At 37.9% G+C, this 26,434-nt stretch overlaps 1 protein-coding gene across 1 annotated transcript in view; it reads right to left on the bottom strand.

Annotated features, from left to right (window-relative positions):
* The window catches only part of nrxn3a (neurexin 3a), a 257,417-nt gene that overhangs the window by 77,955 nt on the left and 153,028 nt on the right, over positions 1 to 26,434 (bottom strand). The window contains 4 exon segments of the mRNA XM_042500138.1: positions 219 to 339; positions 623 to 742; positions 15,337 to 15,363; positions 17,361 to 17,564. Of these exon segments, the coding sequence (XP_042356072.1) occupies positions 219 to 339; positions 623 to 742; positions 15,337 to 15,363; positions 17,361 to 17,564 (472 nt within the window).

Genomic DNA, 26,434 nt, shown 5'->3' on the forward strand with positions numbered 1-26,434 from the left:
ATATGCTTATAATAATTACCTAAAAGAAGCAATAGCATTCTTTAGAGCTCCAGAGCCCTCTTAGACATTGACTTGTTTTGACTTCACAGAGTTTAGGTGACTACTCTGTAGATTTGTTATATTGTCATTTGAGTTATTGCCAATATGAAAACATTTATAACTGAAAACATGTAATATACATATCATATTTAATATACAACAGAAATTGTTCTGAGTACCTGAGACTCTGCAGATGGCCAATGAAGCTGGATGGGATGCTGGAAACAAATCGACGCTCTGTCATGATGCCTGTTTCAATGTTGTGGAACTCCAGGCGAGTGTGGTCACCCACCATTTGGCCTGAAGATGGGGAGGGTGGAGGGGATGGGTTGAAAAGAAAGACAAAAAACGAAAAGAAAAGAGAACACTGTCTGACACTAACACAAAAGGGCTGATTTAAGGAGAAAATTGCATTAACAGTATTAGATGAATGCAAACTGTCTCTAAAGGTCAAATATCTCTATGTCATATACAGATGCTATTAATATCTATGGCAACAGACCACAGTATGGTGTAAAACCACTGACAAAGCAACACCAAGCACATTTCTTCAAGCATGAATCAAATTGATGCAGGTAAGTACCTTCTGCTACATCATCGTCAACAGTTAGCTTGTAGGTTTTGCCACGACGCACCACTCGCACTGTATGCCATTCATTATCATTGAGCTTTTGCCCAGCATACAGGGTCTCCGGTCCCTTGCCTGAGGACAATGGTCAATCACAAAGTTAAAGACATCCTAAGCAAATAACCAAACCTTTGTTTTCCCACCTAGCCTGGAATGACTGAGAGTCTAAAAGTAACTTAGTAGCATGAAAATGGCTTCAAATGAACAGTGTGTACGATTTAGGGGGATTTAGTGGCATCTAGTGGTGAGAATTTCAGATTGCAACCAGTTGAAACTTCTCCAAGTTAGGATTCCTTCCTTTTTCATTGTTCAGGAGGTCTTTACCAGAAAACCAATTTATCCGCAAAGGTCTTTTCCTTTCCAAAACAAACAGACCGGGTGATTGAAACTGGTAAAACCACAAAATAAAACAGTTTTGTTTTTTTTTGTTTGTTTGTTTGTTTTTTAGACAGGTTGCTACCCTAGCACCTGCTAATATGGGCTCACCTTTTTTTCTCTGATAACTTCAGATACAGACATTCAGGGATTTTTTACAGCAAGCTGAATTTTTCAGTAAAAACACACAATACAGCAATTTTATATTTAAAAATCTGGGTTTTTTTTGACATTTTTTTTGTGGAGGGACTTCTTAGTACAGTAGCAACACAATAATGCAAATAGCCCTATCCAAAACCAGTGTTCAGTTTGTGTGTTCTGGGCTGCTGTAGAGACATGATGGTGCAACATGACGATCTCCGTACATAAGGAGTTGCATCTTTATTAGATATAAAGGGCTTACTCTAAGGTAATGCAAATACAAGAAATCTTATCTTCAATTAATTATACACCAAAGAAAACATAGTTATTATGTTTCATTTCTTCCAACATATTCCCCTAGATCTTACACACTGTGCCCTTGAATGTAGTTTTCAGACTAGTTCTTATACCTTTTTGAAACAAAGGTTTGGTTTAGTCTGTAAAATACACTGAAAATAAAACAAAATACTTGACATCTGCAATACTCATAGAACACAGCTGATCACTGCTGCAGAACAGAGTAGCTCTCAGATAGTTTGAACAAAGAAAGAGCAACTACAATAGGACAAAATTGCTTTTACTCATCAAAGGCATATGGAAACCTTTTCCTTTCACTTCTTCCCTTCCTAACCCTCCTTTTATTTCTGTCAACATTACTTTTTGTGACCATGAAAGGCAAACTAAAAACACCACAGTAACTGAGCCACATCAGACACCAGTACAATATAAATTGTCATTGGCCTGTTTGTAACATTATCTATGTTTGCTCAATTGAGAGGCGGTTTGCTGACATGTCAGTGCAAGTGAATATGATAATGTATAAATGTGGGCTATCAGCATTACTGTGGTAATTGCAATGCAATAAAGATCTATATATAATCTATTATTTTTTTCAATCATGCTTATTGCCATCCAACATTCCTGTCTTTATAGAGGCTATAGGCTGAGTTTTAAAGCTACAGTGATGATACTGGTCTCTGAAACTAGAAGACTTGAGGAATCCTGTGGTAGCTATGTAGCTACACAAGCTACATAGCATGTGTAGTTTGTCAGGAATGGGGCTGGATTATGCTTCACATTAAGGATAATTTTTTGTAAGGAAGAAATGGCATGGCCATTTTACGAGGGTCTCTTGAGCTCTGACTTCTAGATATCTGACTGAAAATGGATTATGTTGGTACCCATGAGTTTCCCCTTTACAGACATGCCCACTTTATGCTAGTCCCATGTAGTTTTTTACTGTCATTTGATTCCTAATCAAGACAATCTGGTAAGAATTATTTTACCTTGTCAATATGAACTTAAAAACTGTTTTTAAATGTATAATAATGTCATTGAAAATGTGATAATAAAATGCAATTAATGGCAATTAACTAAAGAAATTGTGCAATCAATCGTGATTTTAAAAAAATAGTTTGACAGCCCTAGTACAAATATATTTAATATATTTTAAATGTTAATGTATTCATATTAAAAGGGAGAGTTTAAAGTTAAAGTTATATATATATATATATGTGTGTGTGTGTGTGTGTGTGTATATTTATGTATATATATGTATGTGTGTATATATATATCTCTTATTTATGGGGGTCCGTGAGAATATACTTATATATATGTATATATGGTCTGGGGGGAAATAAAAGCTTTGACTGTTAGTATGAGATGCAACAGGACTCAGATGTTGAAGCTACAGGTAGGTAAAGTCAAATTCAGACTGAAGACTGAATTCAGATTTGTATTTGTCAGAAGTGTCTCCTGTCAATACGTTTGGTTACCTTGGTGTTTGGACAGTGGTGTCTAGGGACGATCATATGGACTTATATGGCCCCTTGAGATGAACCATCTCTTTTTTGAGGGGGTCCAACACAAAACACTACATACACCAAAGCAATACACCAAACAATACATTACATTACAGTGGACACAATCACAACACACAACATACATACATGGCTCTCATTTACCGACCCATCCTCACTGTACTAGAAAAACTAGGGAGATCCGAGCCACAGCAGCCTTGCAGACACCACTTTGGTTGTATGCCTCTTCATATAAAGACAAATTGACAAGACAAGGTTTTCTAATCATAATACTACTAATAGTAGTAGTGTGCCTCACAACACTGGAGGGCAGGAAGACATCACCATTAGAAACAGTAACATGATGTTTGAAGAAAGGATAGCAATAAGTTATTCATGTCAAGGCAGAGATGTGATTTTACTGGTTTATTTATTACACATTGTTATTCCTGATTTAGTTTTTATTATCATGTTGTGATTATTGATGTGTTTTATTGCCTTGGTTGTATTGCATGCTTTCAGATATGTTTTAGTATTTGATGACAAATTACCTGAACCTGCCAAGGTTGTTGAGTATGTCTGAGTATGAGGATATATATGGTGTTAGCCATGGTTTTAAATAAGAGAGGTAATTAAAATTAATACATTTAAAAATGCACTGGAGTCAATGGTAATGTCTTCGAGCATTCAGTGGTAACCAGTTCAAAGTTTTACACATTGAGCAGCAATGAGTTTAGTTGGGACACTTTAAAATAAATCTACAGAGGCTATTGTAAATGAGATTGAGGGGTTGAAGATATGTTTTATAGGGTGTTCTGGTAAACAATGTCAGCATATGCCAATAGACAGTACCAACTGTGTAACAATTCTTGTCCTTGCTTGAAAATTAAATACAGTACAGTATAGCTAGGTTGCAGCCTAATTTGTACATTATTGACTCAGTATGACGTTTAAAGGAGAGTGCTAGATCAGAGGTCACCTGATTATCCATCACAAAAAGAAGTAGTTAATTCTGAGGAGTCATAAACATTGCATATACACAAAACAAGGCCTGAAAGAGGTGCATGCCACTTCCCATGCAAAAGTTGGGATCTATAAAAACAAACTTGCCAGGAGAATGTGGGAGCCTGTTCGAAAATTTCACCAATGAGTGCACTTTGGAGATGGGGGAAATTGGTGAAGCAGATGGTAAGGTGATGAATTGAAGCCAGATTTTAGAAATCAAATGTAAGAGGCATCATTATATGCATACATATGCATTCATTGTTCTCACTTCAAACATTACTTATAGATCTAGTTTATCATACACATTCAGTCCAGCCATGTTATGTATTTGTGCTAGTGAGCCGTAATTTATAAGCCAACTCAAATCTCACTGAATTCCGTTTATTATTTTGTCACCACTGTCTCATCATCAAATTCCCCCTGTGCGCAGAGGAGACAGCGGGGCGATGTGCTGACACTCATAGACAGCTGTGAAGCGAAATGTGCTTTTATTTTTATTTTGGTTGGGTTTTTTTTAATCTGTTTTTATGCTTATCATTTTATCATGAAGCACTTTGAAATTAGTTTCAAATGTAAAATGCATTATAAATAAAATATATTATTATTAGTAGTATTATTATTATTATGTGCATCAAACAGCATTAAATAACTACAAAACAGAGTGTCAGCAGTATTCAGTAATATCCTCTAAAACTGTAAATAAATATTACCAAGTAAAGCTTTTATTTTCATGTTTTGCTGCAATGATAATGACTGTACATGCACAGGACGCACTGGAGACACTGTTGTGGCTGTCACAGACACAATGCCTTCTTCAGTCACCTTACCAAGCTCACCTTCACCACCTGTACATGGGTTATGGGTTATGTATACACATCATATTATTCTATTCTTATTTGAAATGACCTCCCAAGGCCGAAGACACCACTGATACCACGGATACCATGGATAATATTGGGAAACAATCAGTATGATTGCTGTAAACTGCGGTGACACAGTAAAGACCCTTTGATCAGCCGGATTGTTCACATAAATAAGCTGCTTTGCATTGACCATTTATGGTTGAATGTGTCGTGTAGAGGGCAGGATATAAGGCAGACAGACGTGTGGACGATTCCAAGTTAATTTGGGATTTATAAAAGGAAATTCCAGACTTGCAAATGTATGCATTGTTTTATAAATAAAATATTTTTTGGCAAGCCAATTTTTGTAGTTTGTCCATATGTATACTTTTAGTATGAATCTTATGCACTGTTTTGTAAATGAGACCCCTGGCCTGTAACCGAATTATTCAGTAATAATTTGTTGGATCAGAACTGCTTCTGAGTGGAGGCAAGTTCACATTGTAAAGATATCTCAATGACAGATCTGTGGACATTGGATTTATAAATTATTATGTCATCAGCATATAAATGTACTTGACAGATGGAACATCTTTTTAAAAGATCATTAATAAAAATGGAGAAAAGGAGAGGTCCTAGAGATGACCCTTGTGGTACTCCCTTCTCAACAATCAAAATTCAGCACTGGTATAGAGATAAAATATTACAATCTGTAACATATCATGATAATTGATTGAAAATTAATGTATCAAAAATAATATAATACATTTTTAGAACATAAAAATTCCAAGTTCCAAACATTTTTGGTCTTCAAAAGTAGTAATGAGGGAGTAATGAGACCTGCAAGTGACAATATGGACAGAGAGTAAAGTTACTTTCAGAAAAGAAAGGACTTAACTGTATGTGTTTGACACCCATTCAAACACATACTAATTAGTGCAGTGAGGGAAAGCTGGGAGGATTTATAAGAAGGCTAACCTACAGAAATGAGTTTTCAGCTGTTGTTAAAAAGACACCACAGATTCTAAAGATCTGATGGACTGGGCAAGGCTGTTACAAAGTTTAAGTGCTGCCATTCCAAAAGCACGATGACCTCTGGATTTGAAATGTGAGCAGGGAACAGATAAAAGGCCCTAATCAGATGACTGGAGTGGACAACCACTGGAATAAGGGCTGTTATATAAGCAGGAGCCAGACCACACAGAGTCTGTGATTAATAAAATTTTGAAACTGATTCTGTGTTTTACTGGAAGCCAATGAAGTAAGGCAAGAACTAGGGTGATATGTGACAGACGACCACTATTTGTTAATAACCTAGCTGATGAATTTTAGAACAGTCAAAGTCGAGCTCATGAGAACTGAGTGATGCCTGTAATCAGGGAGCTACAGTTGTCTAAATGAGAAAAGATTAAGGAGTACAAGGAGTTGGATGTGTTTGGCTGTTAACGTGGGTTAGTGGTTAGTGGGTCAGCGATGTTTCTCAGCTGAAAGAAGCAGGACTGGACAAGTTTAGTAATGTTGGATTCAAAGTTCAAATGTTGGTCAAACAGTATACAGAGATTCTTAATGGTTGACCTGATATTGTTGGTGAGGGGCGGCATGTAATGACCAACCTCCTTACTAAAGTAATCAGAGCTGATCACAAGGACCTCAGTTTTATCAGAACTGAGACGGAGGAAATTTTGAGACATCAAGTTTGTAACAGAAGCTAGACAGTCATGAAAGGTGTTTAAATTTGTTAAGGTTGTTTAAACCAGAAATACAGCTGCAAATCATCCGCATACCAATGGTAAGAAGTATCACATGCAGAGTTTAGCAGATCACAAAGAGGTAGCAATAACAACAGAATCTGACCCAATATTGACCCTTGAGGGTCACCACATAGGAGGGGAATGGAGGAGGACGTAGTTGTTAATGTAAGCGCTGAAGTGTCCTTCAAATAAGTATGAGGTGAACCATTTCAGAGCAGTACCAGAGATGCCTACCCAGTTCATTTGATTCATCAAATAAGATAGTATGATCAGCGGTGTCAAAGGCACCGGATAAGTCTAATAGAACTAAAGTTGAGAATTCACCTTTTTCTGCATGCATCAAGATGTCATTTGTGGTAGTGGCATGAAAGCATATCCCTACAACACAAACAGTGAAGTCAGCTTTAAAAGAAATTACATTCTGTTGTATCATAATTTATGGTGGTCATTGCCTTGTCAAACAGATAGTCTTATCATCATACAAGGTTAGAAATTTCACTGTATCACTGTGTTTTGGCATTTGACGATCAGTGCTTCACCAAGGGTCTGTCATCCCAGTCCACCTAAAGAGTAATCAGAATGAAAACTCCAAGGCACTCTCTTTTAAAATGTTAAAATTCCTTTATTTCTACAGCATGGTCATAAAGGACCTTAAAAACACACCCCTGCCTGTTTTGGCATACAAGCCTTCGTCAGGTAGTCAAGAGTTTGAGTTTGACTCCCAGATGAAATGCGTTTTTCAAGTCCTAGCATATCTCCACCCAAAGAGCACCTCAAAAAGAGTGACTTCTGAGTCCAGGAATTGAATACACTCATAAAAGCACATAATGCTGACTGATGCACTATATCAATAATAATAAACCATTATAGATTTGACATATAATGATTTATAAGTGGCAAGGGCTTATAATAAATTATAAATATTTATACTCACTTAACTATAGTAAGGATCCAATCCATGCTGTATCATAAGTTATCATTGTATGTGTAAAGTAAGGTGAGGTACATATCAATGCATTTATAATAATTTATGCTTTATCATAATGATTCGTGGTAGGTGTTAAGTAAAGTGTAATCATTTTCGTGCATTTATAAGAATGCATGCTGCGTCATAAGTGATTAATGCATACCATTCACCAGAATACCCTGAAAATGCATTTAAAAGACTGAATTCTAACAATGTGTCAGAGAGTTTTCAGCCACAGAATTAGATTTCACAAAGACTGGGGATCTTGCAGTGTCAGAGGTGGGCAGAAACTGTTGCAGCCCTTGAAATCCCCAGTGAGTATGCTATATGTTGTAGCTAACTAGCTAGCTAACCAATGTCCCCATACCAAACAGGCTATCTGCAAGCTAAGTTAGCCACTGGAATGTTTGCTATTAGCCTATAAGCTAACCATATGATTTAGCTGAAGATTGCCTGGTTCAAAAATACATGATTACTTGATATATGAATTTTGAAGCTAGTGATCTTAATTTGATCCATACGGTTATCTTGCAGGCTAATGGTAAACAATCCAGTAGATAAAGTTAGCTTGCAGAGGCCCCTGCTGTGGTTAGCTCACTAACTGATTTCAGAGCTGTAACTCTGTCCACTTCTTTCTTCTCCAGTCCTTAGTGGTACAAATGGGAGGCCATGTCAAGGAGGCACTCTATCACTGCTCAAATCCACTTTGTCCCCCTTTTCCACATGAGAATCAAGATTTTTTTTCTTCTTTTTCTTCTTAACGCGGGCATGTGCCATCTGCTCCCGCACTACTGGGCTGTGATTGGCTAGTAGTAATCCCTGGTAAGTATGCTTTATGTTGTAAGCTAGCTAGCAAACCACTGTAGGGTCTACCTGTGAGCTAACATTAGCTACTGGATTGTTTGCTATTAGCCTGCAAGCTAACTGTATGTTTGAACCTAAAACTGCTAGCTTCAAAAATCATATCATCTATTCATGTATATGAGTGGAGCTAGCAATCTTCAGCTAAAATAGCCTAGCTTGTAGGCTAATAGCAAACATCCCAGTGGCTAACTTAGCTTGCAAATAGCCTGTTTGGTATGGGCACAGTGGTTAAGTAGCCAGTTAGCTACAGCATATAGCATACTCACTGTGGATTTCAAGGGCTGCAGCAGTTTCTGTGCATCTCTGACACTGTAAGATCCCCAGTCTTTGTGAAATCTAATTCTGTAGCTAAAAACTCTTTGATATATTGTCAGAATTCCTTCCTCTAAATGTATTTTCAAAGTATTCTAGTGAATGGTACCCATTACTCACTTATGATGCGGCATTTATTCTTATATATGCATGAAAATGATTACAACTACGATGAAACATTATGATAAAGCATAAATTATTATAAATGCATCAATATGCAGCTCACTTTACTTAACACATACAGTGATAACTTAGGATACATAGTCCAAACAAATTCATAATTTCTTCACTTAATATACTCTTTACTTTGTTTCTTGTTGACAGAAAAGTATTAAAGAGTGTTACATTTTACCTTGACATGATTCGACTGCTATCATCCTGCAGTCTTCCTCAGAAGAGTCATGTGATGTTGCTCTGATGCGTCTTATCAGCTGTTTAGGAGCAGGCGTGGTCGACCTGTCTGGTGCTGACAGGTCAACCACGCCATCTGCTGTCTGACTGCCTCTTGAGGATGGTGTCCATAACAATGGCACCCACACACTGCAGACCCACTCTCTGGAAAAGGTATGTGGATGACATACTTGAAAAAGTCAACGCAGGACACACACAGAAACTTATGGATCATAGAAACAAACACCATAGCTTTTCAGGACATGAAAATCCACCACAACAATAATGGCAGCAATAAAATCACAATATACAGAAAACCCACACACACAGACCAATACTTATTATGGACATCAGAACATCCAACAGCACATAAACTATCGACAGTCAGGACCCACAAACAACATGCACTCACATTTTGCCAATACCCAAAATGGGCCATAGAAAAAGGAAAACAAAAAGTACAAAGAAAAGAAAACAAGCAGCCAGGGAAAAAAGAAAGACACAACAAAAATGATGGACACAGGCATCGTCACACTTCCATACATCAGAGGCATCACAGAACGCATTCAGAGAGCAATGAAAAAACACAAAATATACACACCAGTCAAACCATTCACCAGACTACGACAGCTACTTGTACATGAAAAAGAACAAAATAGATCAGGAAAGGAAATGTAACGTCATCTACGAAATACCCTGTCTATCATGCCATAAAACATATAGTATATAAACAGGAAAACCATTCAACACGCGTAAAAAGGAGCACCAGGGTCATCAGATCAGAGAACAGCAAGTACCACTGTTTGATCAGGGAGGCTGTTGAGATCTGGAAACATGCCAACAGGACTGTTAACAGGGATGAAGGGGCCAACATGCTGCCTCACACCTGGGGCACCATCCTCAAGAGGCAGTTGGACAGAGGGCGTGGTCGACCTGCCAGGACCAGACAGGTCGTCCACGCCTGCTCCTAAACAGCTGATAAAACATGTCACAGTAATATCATGTGACTCTTCTGATGAAGACTGCAGGATGATAGCAGTCGAAACATGTCAAGGTAAAATTTAACGCTCTTTAATACTTGTCTGTCAACAAGAAACAATGTAAAACTGTTATATCACACTATGAGTCCTACAGATGATTGTTGATGTGCGAATAAGTATAAATATTTATAATGCATTGTAAGCCTCAGCATTCAATCTCCAGTTTATAACAAGTCAAAAACATCCATAAGACCCTTGTCACTTATAAATCATTATAAATCAAATCTATAATGGCTTATGACTATTGATATAGTGCATCAGTAAGCAGTGTGTTTATGAGTGTATTCATGAAGCACTATGAATGCATTATAATTGTATACTAATAATAATTGAATACACTACAAAGACAATATATTTAATGTTCAAACTGATAAATTTTTTTTTTTTTCAAATATTCACTCATTTTGAATTTGATGCCTGCAACACATTCCAAATAAGCTGGGACAGGGGCAACAAAAAACTGGGAAAGTTGAGGAATGCTCAAAAAACACCTGTTTGAAACATTCAATAGGTGATCAGAATAATTGGAAACAGGTGAATGTCATGATTGGGTATAAAAGGAGCATTCCCGAAAGGCTCAGTCGTGCACAAGCAAGGATGTGGCGAGGTTCACCACTTTGTGAACAACTGCGTGAGCAAATAGTTCAACAGTTTAAGAACAACATTTCTCAATGTACAATTGCAAAGAATTTAGGGATTTCATCATTTACAGTCCATAATATCATCAATATATTCAGAGAATCTGAAGAAATCTCTGCATGTAAGCAGCAAGGCCAAAAACCAAAACTGAATGCCCATGACCTTTGATCCCTCAGGCGGCACTGCATTAAAAACTGAAATCATTCTGTAAAGGATATTACCACGTGGGCCCAGGAACACTTCGGAAAACCACTGTCAGTTCACACAGTTTGTCGCAACATCTACAAATGCAAGTTAAGAATCTACCATGCAAAGCAAAAGCCATATATCAACAACACCCAGAAATGCCGCCTGCTCTCTGGGCCCAAGCTCATGACATTTTCCAGTTTCTTAAAGGCATTTTTCAAGTCTTCACTTCTACTTACTCATACCCTCAGATTCAAACTTCAGTCATACAATAAAGTGCTCAACATCTCCCATATATTGCGGGCATGACTTAACTTTTAAAGCAAACATTTCAGCTGAGTGTCAGCTCTTCAAAAATCTTTGAAATATTCCACTTAAAAAAAAGTGAATATATCACGGAAATTAAACTTTGTGATGACCTTCATTATCAAAGCTATTCCCACTTTAACAAACTACCTGTCTCAGCTTATTCTTACACATTTGAGCCAGCAATGCAGGCATTCACACCCACCATTTCTTTGGAAATTACATTCTCTTTTAGGACTCTTTAACACTTCTTTTGGACTCGGACCACTTCTGCACACTATCAGCAACAGACACTTTTCAAATACTCAAATGTTCAACTCTTAGAGGACATTATGTCTGTATTCATCTCTCTATGCCTCCATGGGGGTGATAGCTGTGGCTGAAGGTATTATGTTATCAGGTTGTACGTCTGTCTGCCTATCCACCCGTCCCATTCTCGTGAACATGATATCTCATGTCTTGAGAGAATTTTTTTAAATTTGGCACAACGTTCACACCCACACCCTTGCATTTGTCTCATTCTTGTGAATGCAATATCTTAAGAACACCTTTAGGAAATTTCTTCAAACATTCACTTGAACTCAGTGATAAACTAGAATTTAGAGGTCAAAGGTCAAGGTCATTGTGACCTTGCATCCATGTCATTCTTGTGAATACAATAGCTCCAGAAGGTCTTGAGGGAGTTTCCTCAAATTTGAAAGAAATGTCTACTCGGACCCAAGAATGAACTGAGTAGCATTTGGTGGTCGAAGGTTAAACGTCAAGGTCACTGTAACAAAACTTCATACAAATGTCTAATAGGATATAATGATGAAGTGATGACATTTCATATCCAAAAGGTGAACAGGCATATTTACTGTGACATCACAGTGTTACTCAAAAAAAACCCCTTTCTGGTTCATCATTATATCTCAGAAATAGACGGGGAGACATTTGGTCACATGCTGAATTGGTGACACTAATCTTGGGTGTCCATCTTGAAACTGCTGATTGTAGAGATCTTTTGTGCTGCCAGGGGAAAGATGTATGTAACTACCTGTAACTGTTGCAACTTGGCTGGTGCACAGAGGCATACAACCGCAAGGCAGTCTTTCTGCCATTTATATTTTTAACAACATTGACCTTATTTACCATGTAAACCTCCTGCCTTTCTGCTTTTTTAAAATAACCTGACTTTAAATTCTGTAACACCCACAGTTTTCAGTCTTCATACAAAATTTATACATTAAAGTGTTGTTTTTTTTTCTTCTTTTCAATGATGCGTCCATTTAAGCAATAGGACTAGTTTTCTAAACTTCTGCCTCAAATCAACACAAGATACCTTACCTGTCCCTTTAGCTGTAATGTTATTTCTCATCACTATGTTTTGAGCAAAAAAAAAAACAAAAAAAAACAAATAGAGAATTTAAACTGTGAATTTTATCCACACAACCGGCATGTCTGTGTCTTCAGAAAAGTCTTGAGTTGCTCAAAGTGAAGATAAAAAACATAGTAAGACAATGCATGGCTTTTGAATTTGTATGTTTTTTTTTTGTTTGTTTTTTTTAGTAGTACATTAATTTATTCCACAGTATATTCATATTGGCCTACATCACTGTCCATCTCTCTCTCTCTCTCTCTCTCTCTCTATCTATCTATCTATCTATCTTTCTCCGTATTTCTGATGTGTTTTGGCGAGGCTTCTTATGTCTTTTCTGCATTTCACTGCTGTGTTTTTTAATTCCTTTCTGGTTTGTAATTTTTCTTGAGAAGACAACTAAGCAGGAGGCACCTTGGAATAAAGGTCCTTTTCAAAGCAAATCTTTCTCTCCCTCCCCTCCCTCTGTCTCTCTACCTCTCTCTCTTTGTCTCATACACATCTGCAGTTATCATTCAAATGTAAAACTGCTCAGGTCTTAAGGACAATTCTGCTGTGCTTTTTTCGCGTCACATTTTTTAAATATTGTGCTTTTTTCATAATTTAGCTTTGCATTTTTCTTTCAATCTCTTTCAGCTCTACCAACCAGCTCACAATGGTGGCTTTGGTCAAAGAGGTTGCAATTTGACTGAATTTTTAAAATAATTTCATCTGTAACTACAGCTTAGGTTTGAGGTTTTACTGCATGTGTTTCAGCTATTTGCTTCTTTAAATGATGCTGTTCAGCAATTTGTGTCAGATTTTCAGATCTTTTATATTTCTGCTTTTTCAGCTTTTATATATATATATATATATAAAGAGAGAGAGAGAGAGAGAGAGAGAGAGAGAGAGACAGAGAGACAGAGAGAGAGATGAAAGGCAAAGATCTCCATGGCCTCATTATGAGTAAAAGCAATCCATAATGATTCTTGAAAGCCTGAAAATGGCTATTCAACTGAAACACTATAAACACCTTTAGGTTGTAAATGCAGCAGACACACTTGCACAGGACCTGACATAATAATTTGTTGGATATAGCACATTTTTCAGACAATACAGAACCATCCTGTGTATTCTGTGTAGTTGCTGAGTCCAAATTTGATATTGAGTTGGACATCACAAAAATTGCCATAAAGTGTTATTCAAAAAATATCCAATTGTGTGAAACATTTTGATAGGAATGTACACAATTAATTAATCATCAATTAACATGCATGTTGCTTATGGTTTACAATCAAACCTAACACATTGTCACACATTGACACATTGTCTCTTTTTGTTTCAGACAAACGTGTAGATATTGTTTCATTTTGTGGATGCCACATGAAAAAGGGAGTTTGGGGGGTCCTCCACCAAAACATGTTTAAAAGCAAACATGTTATTTTATTCTGGTGATTTTTTTTGTAACAATTTGTGCCTTGTCTACAGCAATTTATAATGAACATGTCTTAACTGTGTCAAAAAAAAAAATAACTTTGCTACTTTATTGTTACTGTAATGTCATGTCAAGGGTTAGTAACCCTAAATCTGGTTATTGACAGTTGACCACCGTCGTCATACTCATATTTAATATTAATGTACGCAGTAGTCATGTCTACAAAGTATTTGATGATCAAGACATTTTTTTTCTGTATGGGATCATTTTGGTGTGGACCAGTTCCCAACAAACAATGTGTAACTTTCATTTCAATCAGAGTGTGTCCACATGATGCTGTTTGTCTCCAGACTACATTTATTGACGTAACCTACTGTGTGCTGTTGTTGCAGCCATATTAAGAAGATGTCCTGCATTTATTTCATGCAGTTAGACTGTGGACTGAGCTCCATCTATGTTGTTCTTAGTTGGAGTGGGGTCTTGCAAGGAAGTATTGTTTTATGCACTAATGGAATTTACCCATTATTCATACCATTTTTTATTTTTTTTTACAGTTAACACTACTGGATAGAAGGAATTATGTAACTTGTTTGTGTTAGAAAAGGGGGGTTGCACAGGATTAAAAATGGGGTCATGGGTTAAGGTTATATGGCTTGTGGAGCTCCACCAAATAGGCAGACACTGGACTAAAATCATCAGTGAGCTATCTATATTTAGAGTGTCAGCTAATGGGACCAATTTTTTCCAGTTTTACATTTATTTAGAATCACTCTCTTTTTTGCTCTTTTTGTAGCCTCAAAGTTGGATAGTGAAGCGATGTGGCAATAAAACTAAACTCAGTTGCAATAACCTACCTGTCAGATTATATTTACTAAATGCCATCACAAATACAATACAGGTGAAGAATGGGGATTTACTTAGCTTACTTAAAAATTCTGGCAAAGAGACAATTCACGATTTTACGCACACTGTTACTGCCATATCAAGGCAAATTGTGTGAAAAAGTTTGTATTTTTGATGGCAAATAGAGAATGGGACAGTATACAAATTACCACTCATTTTATTTGACCAAGGCTATTTCTATTGGTTACTGTTTAATTATGAGTAGACAAGCCAACTGACCAAATCCCCCTCATTATAAGATTAAGAGAATGTGCAGGGCAGAGCAGGGCTCCCATTTTAGAAAACACATTTCCTTAAATAAATAAAAAAGTAACCAACAATAAAACATCAGCATACCATCAACATAGAAAGCAAAATGAAACTTGAGTGTTAACTTACTGGAGTTACAGTTTATCCTGATACAGTCTAGATGGGGGAGAATAAATGACAGATGAAATTGCATCCTTCAAGGTTACTGCTGCAGACATCCAAAAACAAATAGTCCACCCTTCCGGGGACGTACACATGCAGGAAGGCAGCCATTTTATTCATTTATATTCATAGTTAACTTTATAAAAAATAAAATTAGATTACCATTAAATAAAATATAAATATTAAAGATTTCCAAAAACATACTTAATAGTAAATAAGATAATGGATGGATTTGTAAAAATGTGCTAGTTGATTTAAAAAAAGCTGCTTTTCTAGAGCTTGTGTTCTTTAGTTACCTGTAGTACCAGAGCTCAATTTGTAATTTTTTTCAGGCACGGTATTAACAGTAAAATGGCCACTTGTGGTACCAGCTACATGAGTTGTCCAACCAAACACTGACTGTTCCATTTTAGGTTTAAATATCCAGAAAAAAAGTCAAAGTCTATGGCTTCAACACCTCTGCACTAGCAAGGCAGTGGTAGCCATCAATTTTAGAGCCAAGGGTCTTTGAAAAGTCAAGAAAGACAAAGTTTGGTTTGCAAATGAAACAGCAAAAAGTTTAAATTTGTAAGACAATAGTGTGAAAGACAGTCAAAATCTGATCCTAACAGTCCTACTGAGGCCAGAATAACTGCTGTATGCAGCTGTGAAGACAGTGAGGGTTGGTCACCATGTGGCTGGTGGTTTCATGTGTCGTCAACCGCAACAGAAAAGTGGGAGCAAACAGCCACGATCCAATCAGCACCAGCACCATGCAGAGGCACAGGAACCCCAATCCTCAGATGTGGAGTACTAGCCTTTGCCTACATGTGTCACTAAGCTACATCAGAGGGAAACATAAAAATGTTTTGAATTCTGTAGAAAATCACAAAGATTAACTCAGAGACTGAGAAAATTAGAGTTGCACAACTGAACAGTTTGACTGAAATCTAGGGGATGACTTACATGAATTCATATAATCTGTAAGTAAGTTATCTGAATATGGCTTGGCAAACCAGCTAACATCTGTCTACATTGCCATTAATCTTATATTCTATGATTTTACTAGACATACTGTATGTGCAAAATATATATTGAGGCGTGGGACTCATTTTTTAATCTTTTACATATTATGCGTGGACAGGCTTGTAAGTTTTTGGGGTCGCAGCCAGCTGTAGGTTTTGCTGGGCTCTGTTCTCGGGCTGTTCGCCTGACGGGCCGCAGGCTTAAGGCCTTTGAAGGGGTGAATACCATCTTTTGACAAAGCATGATGGAAAATGGAGTTGACAGGTAAACATAAAAACAAAACACTAAAAAAATATAGACTTACAGAAAAGATACCATCATTAGCTTAGAAAACAACCACCCAGAACAAGAGGAAGGTGACAGAGAAATCACTTGATATCAGACAGAAAAATGAGGTTGTTGAGAAAGACAAGAAAAGGTTCTTCTAATGTCCTGTCAAATGATGAGCTGAACATCAGTAGGCATACTTGGTGGAAGTCAGCTCTTAGAAAGTCTCAGCACACTTTGTTCTTATAAAAGACTTTATTAGCAGCCAGACTTTACAGCCCAGTATCTGTACATTATAATGTATATTCTGGTTATTGTGCTGTGACTGTCTCAAAAGGTCTGTAAAAAGGAATATGAATATGACTTTGGTTTGTCTGTTTCAAAGATGGGCCAGACATATATACCCTTGCAATACAATAAGTTATGATGTTGTAACCTATGCTCTTATCTAGTAAACTATTGTATTCAGAAAGCAGTCCATGGTTATTGGTGTGCAAAAACTGCATTAACACCCATGCATAAAAGAGAAACAGTGTCTGATCTATGTTCTGAAGCTTGGTGAAACCAGTAAAGGGGCTGTAGTGATGTGTAACTGATGAAAAGACGGTGCACAAGAAGATTGAAATGAAAGGAGAGGAGAGGTCACCGCTCAACGGTGAAGGTGGAGATGTGGAGGTAGATGGGGCAATGGTGGGGTGGGAGTAGAGCTCATACGATACCTAAGTTGACCGTGAGTTTGACGCGACCCCCATCCAACTCTAGCCTGAGCGTGTCGGCTGAGTCTCTGGAGGTGGTGGCCATGAGGAGGCCATAGGCCCGCTGGGAGCGAAAACGCAGGGAGACATCCTCAGCTTCAGTGTGCATGATAGTTGGCATCACCACCTTCATGTACATACTGCCATCATAGGAGAGGATAGAAGCCTCTGTGTGAGAGTCAGAAGCATAGAGAGATGTAAGCCATATTTTATGTCAACAGTGACATATAACCATATTACAAGCTGGGGCCTGATAGTCTGTGCATATTTACAGTTAGCCATGCCCATATCTTTAGGGCTGGTCCACAACTTTGATCCAGACTACGACTACATGAAATAAGGAAATATCCCAACAAACACTGGAGAGACTATTATGTTCTCCAGAGAATAATTGGTAATAACTTTGGTGGTTCTTTTACTTTTTATCTACAGCCTCAGGGCTTGATAGATAGATAAATAGACAGATAAATAGACAGACAGATAGATAGATAGATAGATAGATAGACAGATAGATAGATAGGTAGGTAGATAGACAGATAGAAGAATAGACTTTGTTGTAAAATTACAGCAGGATTTTCAGTTCACAGTATTAATCTGTTACTTTTAAAAACAATGGTTTACTGTTAATATACTATGAAAATTTGTTAAATTACGCTCCAATGACCAGTTTTATACAGAACTGCAGTGTATTCCTAAAATACAGCGCTTTACTGTGAAGCGCTCGTCCAAGGTATCATGCAGTATTTTTTGAATTTGGGGAGGAGCCATTTCACCCAAACTGCACATGTGAAGCTGGATACACTCTTTTCTTCATCCATCTCCATCTTACTAATTGTTTGGTGAGCAGCAATTTTATTTTATTCACAGATCAGTGTACAGTTCTGTTTGTATATCTAAATAAGTGCACGTCATGACATAAGGATGAAGCAGCTAGAATTTCGAAGATGATTGCCTGTTTATCAGACAACAAATGAAGCTCATTGTTATTTACATCTAATTTAATGTGTGCACACAAGTTTTTTGTCGTGAATTCATGAAGCACATTACAAGTCTTGACTTAGTAAACCTTTTACGGTACAGCCTAAGAAAGTTACTTCAACAGTTTAAGTGAGAGTAAGACTTCAGTGCACGTTGGTTTTTGGATGGTAATCCAGCAGTGCAGATTTAAAATGTATGGAAAGGTTATTATCAAGCCAACTATGTATTTTGAATGGTAGTATCTATTTTAAAAAATGTGTTGAAGAAATTAGCACAATTGGGTATATCAGTTTTTACAAGTAGACTCATGGTCACATGGTCATGATACATCAATTTTTGTGTGGGATACTATTGAAATAGATGGACAGAGCATTGATAATGAATTAAAAACAATACAATTTCTTAACCAGTACTGCACATTGCAAAACTCAACACAATTGATAAAAAAAATTGACACATTCTTTTAAGTTTCCGGTAAAATGTTGCGAGGCTGTATTCAATGCTGGATGGAATGTCTTGAGGGCCACATCATATGTGAGGGATCCAGCTCCAAGAAGAAGACCATGTACACTCCAAATCATCCAAAGGTTAGATTATCAGTAAAACATGTATTTTTATTATCTTTTCACTACATGCTTTTGCACATCAATACATCTGCTGCATTTAATTGTGTTGTTAACCTAAAAAAAATTAGATTTCAGAACTTTCAGAACTTGATTTCTACTCAGTGTCTGAAGAAACTCTACTATACTATTACATTGTAGTAAACTCAGAGAGGCACAAGGCTGGACAGGGCAAAATCATATCATGGAAAGCTTCCAAAGTCACCAGTCAGCAACAGTCAGTCCCCATGCATCCACTCTGCTGAGGAGTCTTGATGGTGAGTTTACTCAATGCCATTACTCACATATATTTAACAAAACACCAGCTTGTCTATTTCCTCTAATTCTTTCTCCCTTTCAGTCTCACCCTCCTTCTCTTCCTCACTCTCACTTAAAGGTTAGAAAGTCTGAATTCCTCTTCCAGTCTCTCATTATATATAGATATATATATATGTTTTTTTCTCAATCATTCTTTCACTCATGACATCACTTATTATCACACCTTGTATCCTTTCTATCTTTCTCTCTCTTATTTGGGTTCTGTTTCTGAAACTACAAATATAAAAGTATGAGTGTTGGAGGCTGGGATATTTAGTCTGGCTGATTGGTTAGTTCAGGGCTTGGGATATTTTTTCATTGGATTTTCATGTTAATAGTCCCAATTATTAACAGGAAATGAGGGACACGCACTGATTTTTTTATGTGAGAAGTTGCAGTGAAGGTTATTTTGGAACTCATCTCTCTCCGTCTTTCTCTGTTTCTCTCTCCTGCAGTGAAAGGGGCTACCCAGGCTGGATTGAGAGAACCGGTGCCTTCGAGTGGGCCATAAGTCAGTCAATACTTTAACATGCAACTGTTTTGCAGGTGCAGTTCAACGTGAAGTGCAACAAGAAGCTGTGCATTGTTTTGTCTTTGTATTGTATTGACATGATTGAAAAATCAATGATTTAGCTCATTTGTCATTCCTAAAGAATGTATTGATTTAGTTTGCATTCTGTGCTTGGCGCTGTCTTTTGACAGAGCCTTTGCTTACAACACGTAATGCGAGTATGTGAGTAGTAATGTGAGTATTCAGATGTGTAAAACTTGCCATGTCAGTATGATTTTAGGTAAAAATAATAGGTTTGTATAAAAGTGTGTAAAAAAATACTAAATATAACTATATAACAAAATATTAAATTAAATGTAAAATGTAAATGAAATAGATAAACAACAGCTATATAATGTATTTTTGAACAACTGTAAAATACTGTGAGGGAAAAGAGCTCATACAGTTTTTTCACTGTTAAAAAAAAGTTAATTATATGGTAATATAATTGCAAACCTGCTGCAAATTCTTTACTGTTTTTCTTTTTTTCTTTTTTTTTTTTTTTTTTTTTTTTTACAGGGAAATGGTTTCCAGTGTAGGTATTAAGAGCTCATATGACAGAACAAAGCTCTTGCTAAAACAGACCCTTCTGCACATGGTTAATCTATAACTAGAGGGAAGGGCGATAGAGTACTGGTGGAGTGGATGATCTGGATCTTGAGTTTTCTGGGTATGTTCCGAGTATTGATGAAAACATTACCTGCAAGATTTCTGATGATTTGCTCAATAGTTATAGAGTTAAGTCTATTAGAGTGTTGAGCCTCACCCACTCTAAAATGTATTGGTCAATATCTTGAAAATACAAAGAGATATCAACAAGCTTTCAAACAAAGATCTACAGACAGTTTGGTACAAATTTGACTTCTGATTTAGGAGGAGATGTCAAATACGTGTTTTCAAAAAATTCAAAATGTAGGAAAATTTTACCATGGGACCTAATGGTTTTTGTGTAAAGAGCACTTTAAGCTGCACTCAAATTTCAAGCCAGTCAGACTGTCCTTTCAAAAATTGAATTTTTGGGCCTTAATTATAGCACCCTCATCTGACCTATTGGCATTGTATTTCTTTTTAAACTTTTGCCTACAACTTCAAATCATTGGTGAAAATTTCATGCGTCTACAATGTACCATCTCACAGGAATTTACAAAAACATTTCTGAATTTTAAAAAAAGGAAAACTGTAATTGCTGCACAGCAAAGGGTCCTCTTTTTGAGGACCAAGAAGAAGATAAAGTCTATAGCTAAAAGTGTTCAGAGGAAAGGTAGGATGAGGAAAAGGGAAAGGGAGAAAACAACAAAGATAAATAACAAACCCATGAGAATGCATCAGTAGCACATTCTGGGCCAAAAAAAATATCATTAATCCTTGAAATATCTTTGAAATCATGTATTTCTAGCCCACACAGCACAATGTCTGAAGAGGTAAAAGCATGTTTAATCTGCACAACCCGGGACTTAAACTCACAGCCTTTAGGCACCAATAATATATTGTCTTCATTTTTGTACTGTTACAAAAATGACTAAAGGAAAATGTAGCATAAGGAAGCATTGTTCACATATACATCTACATATATGAAGCCAAATAACAGCATTAATTAAAAAGATATTATGCAATCTCGACTATCTCTGGCTCCTAATAATTATATTTTAAAATGTCATTGAAATTTCACTTGAAAGATAATTCTAGGTGAAATGTACACTCCGTATCAGATAGTCCACTGATGCCCTACAACTTTTCTTTTCAAAAGAAAAAAAAAGAGATTTAGGGGGGAAATAATATTCAGCGGCCCACAGGATGAAGAAAGAGAAAAAAAATAGATATAGAGATATGGTCAGAAAGCTGTAATTTGATATGCTAAAAAGCAGTAGGAGCAATTTGTGGGGGTTGGAGATGTGTTAATTAGTTTCCAACTCTGATCAGTCTTTATTTAATATTTTTGAAGAATCCCACAGAACAGACATGTGTGGTGGTTGCAGCTCCACGTGCCTCCTCGCCAACACCATAGCATGTTTCTGCAGCTCTAAACCACATGCCAGATTTATTTAAATGGAGTTCAGGAAGATGTAAACATTATTTCAAGTTGAGTTTCAGTTTATAAAGACGTGAAGCAATAAGGTGTCTGTGTCTGCCCGTACTGGGCAGTTAGTAAACTTGAATCAGCCAGAGAGTCAGAGAGACATGGTGTGATTTTAAGCCAAGTTGTTAAGTTTAATTGTGGGTTATTACCTTAATTACGCTGGCTATATTGAGATGTTGTAATAGTGGTTTAATTTCACAACTGTGGCAAGCAATTTGAAAGCTTAGTAAGACACTATTGTCACCTGTCTGTCCACGAAGACTGGTCAGGATAGGGTGGGTTCATTAACTGTGGCGGCTGTAACAAGGTGATTTGTCGAGGGACTGGGAGGGGCAGGACATAAAAACAGTTGCCAGGCCCGTAACTTTTAATTGAGAATTGATGCCATGCGTTATTGCCATGTTCTTCACCTGTGACCAATTATCCCCACTCCCTTGTATATTCTGTCTGCCAGTTTGTCTTAGTACTTTGTATCTGGTGCTCCAGCATTGTCCCCTGTTTTGCTGGTTATTCAGACCCCTGCTTGTTGTTTTTTTATTTTTTTGAAATCACCTTTTGCCTAGCTCTTTTCAGCCTGTTCCATTTCCAAAGTTGTCACATATCGCCGCTTTGACAGTGCTTTCAGCATAGAATCCAGAGACAATAAGCCACTTTCTGTGTCTGGATAGCTTCAGTTGAGAACACAGCTGGACAAAACTGGTCCTGGTGTTATTATATGACAGCACCAGCCACCGCAGCCTGGTATGAGCACAGACAGCATCTCTTGACAGCACCTTTTTCTACATCTTACCATGCACCTTCTTCCTAAACCTAACCATCCGTTCCCTTGTTCCCTAAACCTAACCCTCTGTGCCAGCATGTGCATTTGTTGACATCCCTTGTTGGTTGCTATGTGCTCTCTGTTGCGCGAACATAAACATATATAGTGTAATCCCCCCATGTGTAACATCACAGTAGCGGCATCCCGTAACATAAATAACAGATGCATAAGGATACCTAGCTCTTGTGTTGTCTTGAGGCTCAAAAATGACCCACCATAATGTTTAACAGCATAAAAAACCTCAAAATGAACTTTTTTCAACTTGGATTTCCATGACTTTTCCTAGAACAACCCCAATACTTGAAAAGTGTAGCATTGCCTTTGTTAATATTCCCATGAAAGCTATACACCAACAGGGTAAAAATCTTGTTTTGGAGGTCATTTTTGACAGTTACAAAATTATTTTCCAATCACAAAATGCAAACAATATTGAACAAAGTAAACATTTCTTCAAAGCATTGTTTAGTAATAAGCAATACAGTCAGAGGCTATTAAGGTGCTGCAGATGACAGCACACCCAGTACTCTCTTTACTGAAGCCATGAGTGCACATTTCACTGCCCAGCAGGCTCATAGATCAGATTTTTTCAGATGTCCAGGAGAAACAAGAGAACGACAGAGAGCATGACTCATCTTTAGATGAAGAAGAAATTCCCCAAGGTAAAAGAAAAACATTTTTTGTCAAAGAGCAGAAAAATAACATGGTACTTGTTATCATATGAAAACCAGGGCAGGAAAAAATGTCATAAGGATCACTCCAGGGCCCACATTCAGTTGCCCATGCCCAGGATATCCCCTCAACATTCAGTGTGCTTATCACACCAGCCATATAAAAAAATATTCCTGGGGATGACAAATTTGGAGTGGACCTGCCTGGCATATAGGTCTGCTGATCTTAGCGAGTGTGTGTAGGTTCAGCATCTAGTCTTTGGGATGCAGAGAGATGGGAGGGGCGATTTTCCATGCAACACTTTCTCAAGAATGATGTGATTTGATAATCACGAGTCAAGACCTGAATGATACCCTTCGGGACCTGCTGAACTGTTTTGTCTTCATTTACTTGGACGATATCTTCATCTTCTCCCTGGACAAAAAGACTTGTGTGCAACATGTTTGCCAGGTCCTCCAGCATCTTCTCAACCACCATGTGAAGGCAGAAAAATGAGTTTCATGATACCACTGTTTCTATGCTGATCTTTATAGTGTGCCCTGGCAGCATCCACCAAACTTACAATACTTCTTATGCTTTGCTAATTTTTACAGAAGATTCATATATAACTTAAGCACTGTGGCTGCACTTTTTCATGCCCTTACTTCTTCCTGAATTAAGTTTCAGCGATGCCTTCTAGCAGATCTAGCTTTCAGGAGGCTGAAGAAGAAGTTCAGTACCCATGCTAACTCTCCCCCCGGTATCTTCCTTCACACTGTGTTGTTGAAGCCCTCACTTCGGACATTGAGACTTAAGTCAAGCAGGCCGTGGGTAATACCCCTGTGCTGGATGGCTGCTCCCCAGAGAGAGGGACCAAGCTTTGTGTCTCTCTCTGTCTGCTCCTAGGACATCCACTGGGTCCATACAGGTCTCTTTCCCTGCCATCATGGAACCAAGCAGACAGTCTATGTGATCAAATAGTGGTTCTGGTGGGCAAACATGGAATGGGAGGTCAGGGAGTTTGTGGCAGCCTGTCCAGTCTGTGCCCACCAGGGGCCCCCGGTTCATCTCCCACTGCATCGGTAAGCTTGACATACAGATACCATCTACAAACTAATGGTCAGATGGAACAGATGAACCAGGAGCTGAAGACCTACCTGTGCTGCCTTGCCACCCACAATCCAGCCTCTTGGACAAAAACATCATCTGGGCTGAGTATGCTCATGATACACTGCCGTGCTCTGCTTTTGGTCCCTATCCTCTTCAGTTTGCTTATGTTTACCAACTGTTAATGTTCCCAGAGCAGGAGACTTGAGTCAGCACCCTCCCTGCCCTTGCCCTTATTCATTGCTGCTGCTGCACCTGTAGGTTGGCACTACAGCACTTAAGGCCTCTGCTTGTTGAGTGAGACTGATCGGCAACAGGATCCATACTATCGAACTGGCTCTCCTACGAGAACCTTCCTTTGTGACTCTGTGGAAACACCAAGTTGGCCCCAGTTTGTGGGTCCTTTCCCCATTTCTTAAAGTCATTAGCCCCAAGGCTGTGTGTTTCAAATTCCCTAGATCCTGGAAGATTCATCAGACATTCCATGTCAGCTGCCTCAAGCCATTTAAGAAGAATTCACAGGTTCCTGCCTCCAAATCCCCACCCCCACCGCTAAGATTGTTGACAAGGAACCTACCTACTCTGTCAAGCGTTTTCTGGCAGTACATCGGTGTGGTCAAGGTCGTCAATACCTGGTGGATTGTGAGATTGTCATTTTGTACCTGGACCTTATCACCAAAATGTATCACCATAATCCTGATGGGCCTCAGCTGTCTTTGCTGGTTATTTAGATCACTGCTTGTATTGGGATTTTTTTTTTATCTTCCCCTTTGCTATGACCTTTTTTGCTGATTTTAGATTTTCCTACTGAACCTGTCTTCCATGTCATGCTCTTGAGTCCTCATCTCTGTGAACCAGACTTGTCATATAGTAGTAATTGTGATAAGTGATTAATTAGTGATTCATACGGTCCCATAGCTTGATGGAGATCATTGCAGAGTGTTCTGCAATATCCTTTATTCTTCTCATAGCTTCAGAAAGCATGTAACTTTTGCACAATTTTCGGTTGCACTTAATTCCAGTTCTTAAAACCCATCACTTGAAAAAAAAAAAAAAGATGCAGTCAATCAATAATACCTTTAGTGGCATATTGTTTGTTGTTTTGGTACGCAGCTATTTCTTTTTGAGGTATCACACAGAACTGTATATTGTCAATAATAGTCCCAATAGGATAATCCACCTGAAAGATACTTTCCTCAGTAGAGTGAAAACATTCCTTTTGGGACTTTATGCTGTCACTAGTCCAAACCTTCACAGTCTTGGTTTGGGATTTACTACATTTGGAAATAGTTCTGTAAGAAGGCATTGGGTGCACTGTATTATAGTCTGAAGCATCATTCCCACTGCACGAAAAACCCAGCTAACACTTGTTGACATCTGGCTTTTTAATGCAATGGGAATGCGTACGGCAGCATTCACACCCGGGTCAAATGATTGTGCAGTAGACACGGGCGGTAACACGCGGTAATTTCAGCACCTTAACCAGCGAGATGCAATGGCGCACTGTCACTAATTACGGTCTGTGTCCTCTGAAGCAGCGCTAAAACATTGTTTCAAATTAGTTTGCAATGAGTTTGAAAGGGGGACATAATAAGTATAAGATAAATAATGAGAAGAAACACAGAAAAGTTGTCAAAGACCTCTGTTCCTGCTGCTGTCTACTGTTTACCTGTTCTCCTGCCTATCCGTGACATCGCACCGACTCACCAACGAAACAATGCACACACGCACACACACACGCCAGCTGACAGAAAGGCCAACTCGCACTCCAGCGGTAAATGCAGCAGTGTGAATACAGACATTTAGCAGGTTTAAAAAACCTGCATGCACCGGCTAATTGCAGTGGGAATGAGGTATGACTCTGTCAGCAAAGGTTTGGCTCTTCTGTAAGCATTGTTGACATTGCCATAACATTGATTGGATCAGTGTTTTGTCCTC

The sequence above is a fragment of the Plectropomus leopardus genome, chromosome 14, assembly GCF_008729295.1.
Source record: "Plectropomus leopardus isolate mb chromosome 14, YSFRI_Pleo_2.0, whole genome shotgun sequence".
NCBI lineage: Eukaryota > Metazoa > Chordata > Actinopteri > Perciformes > Serranidae > Plectropomus > Plectropomus leopardus.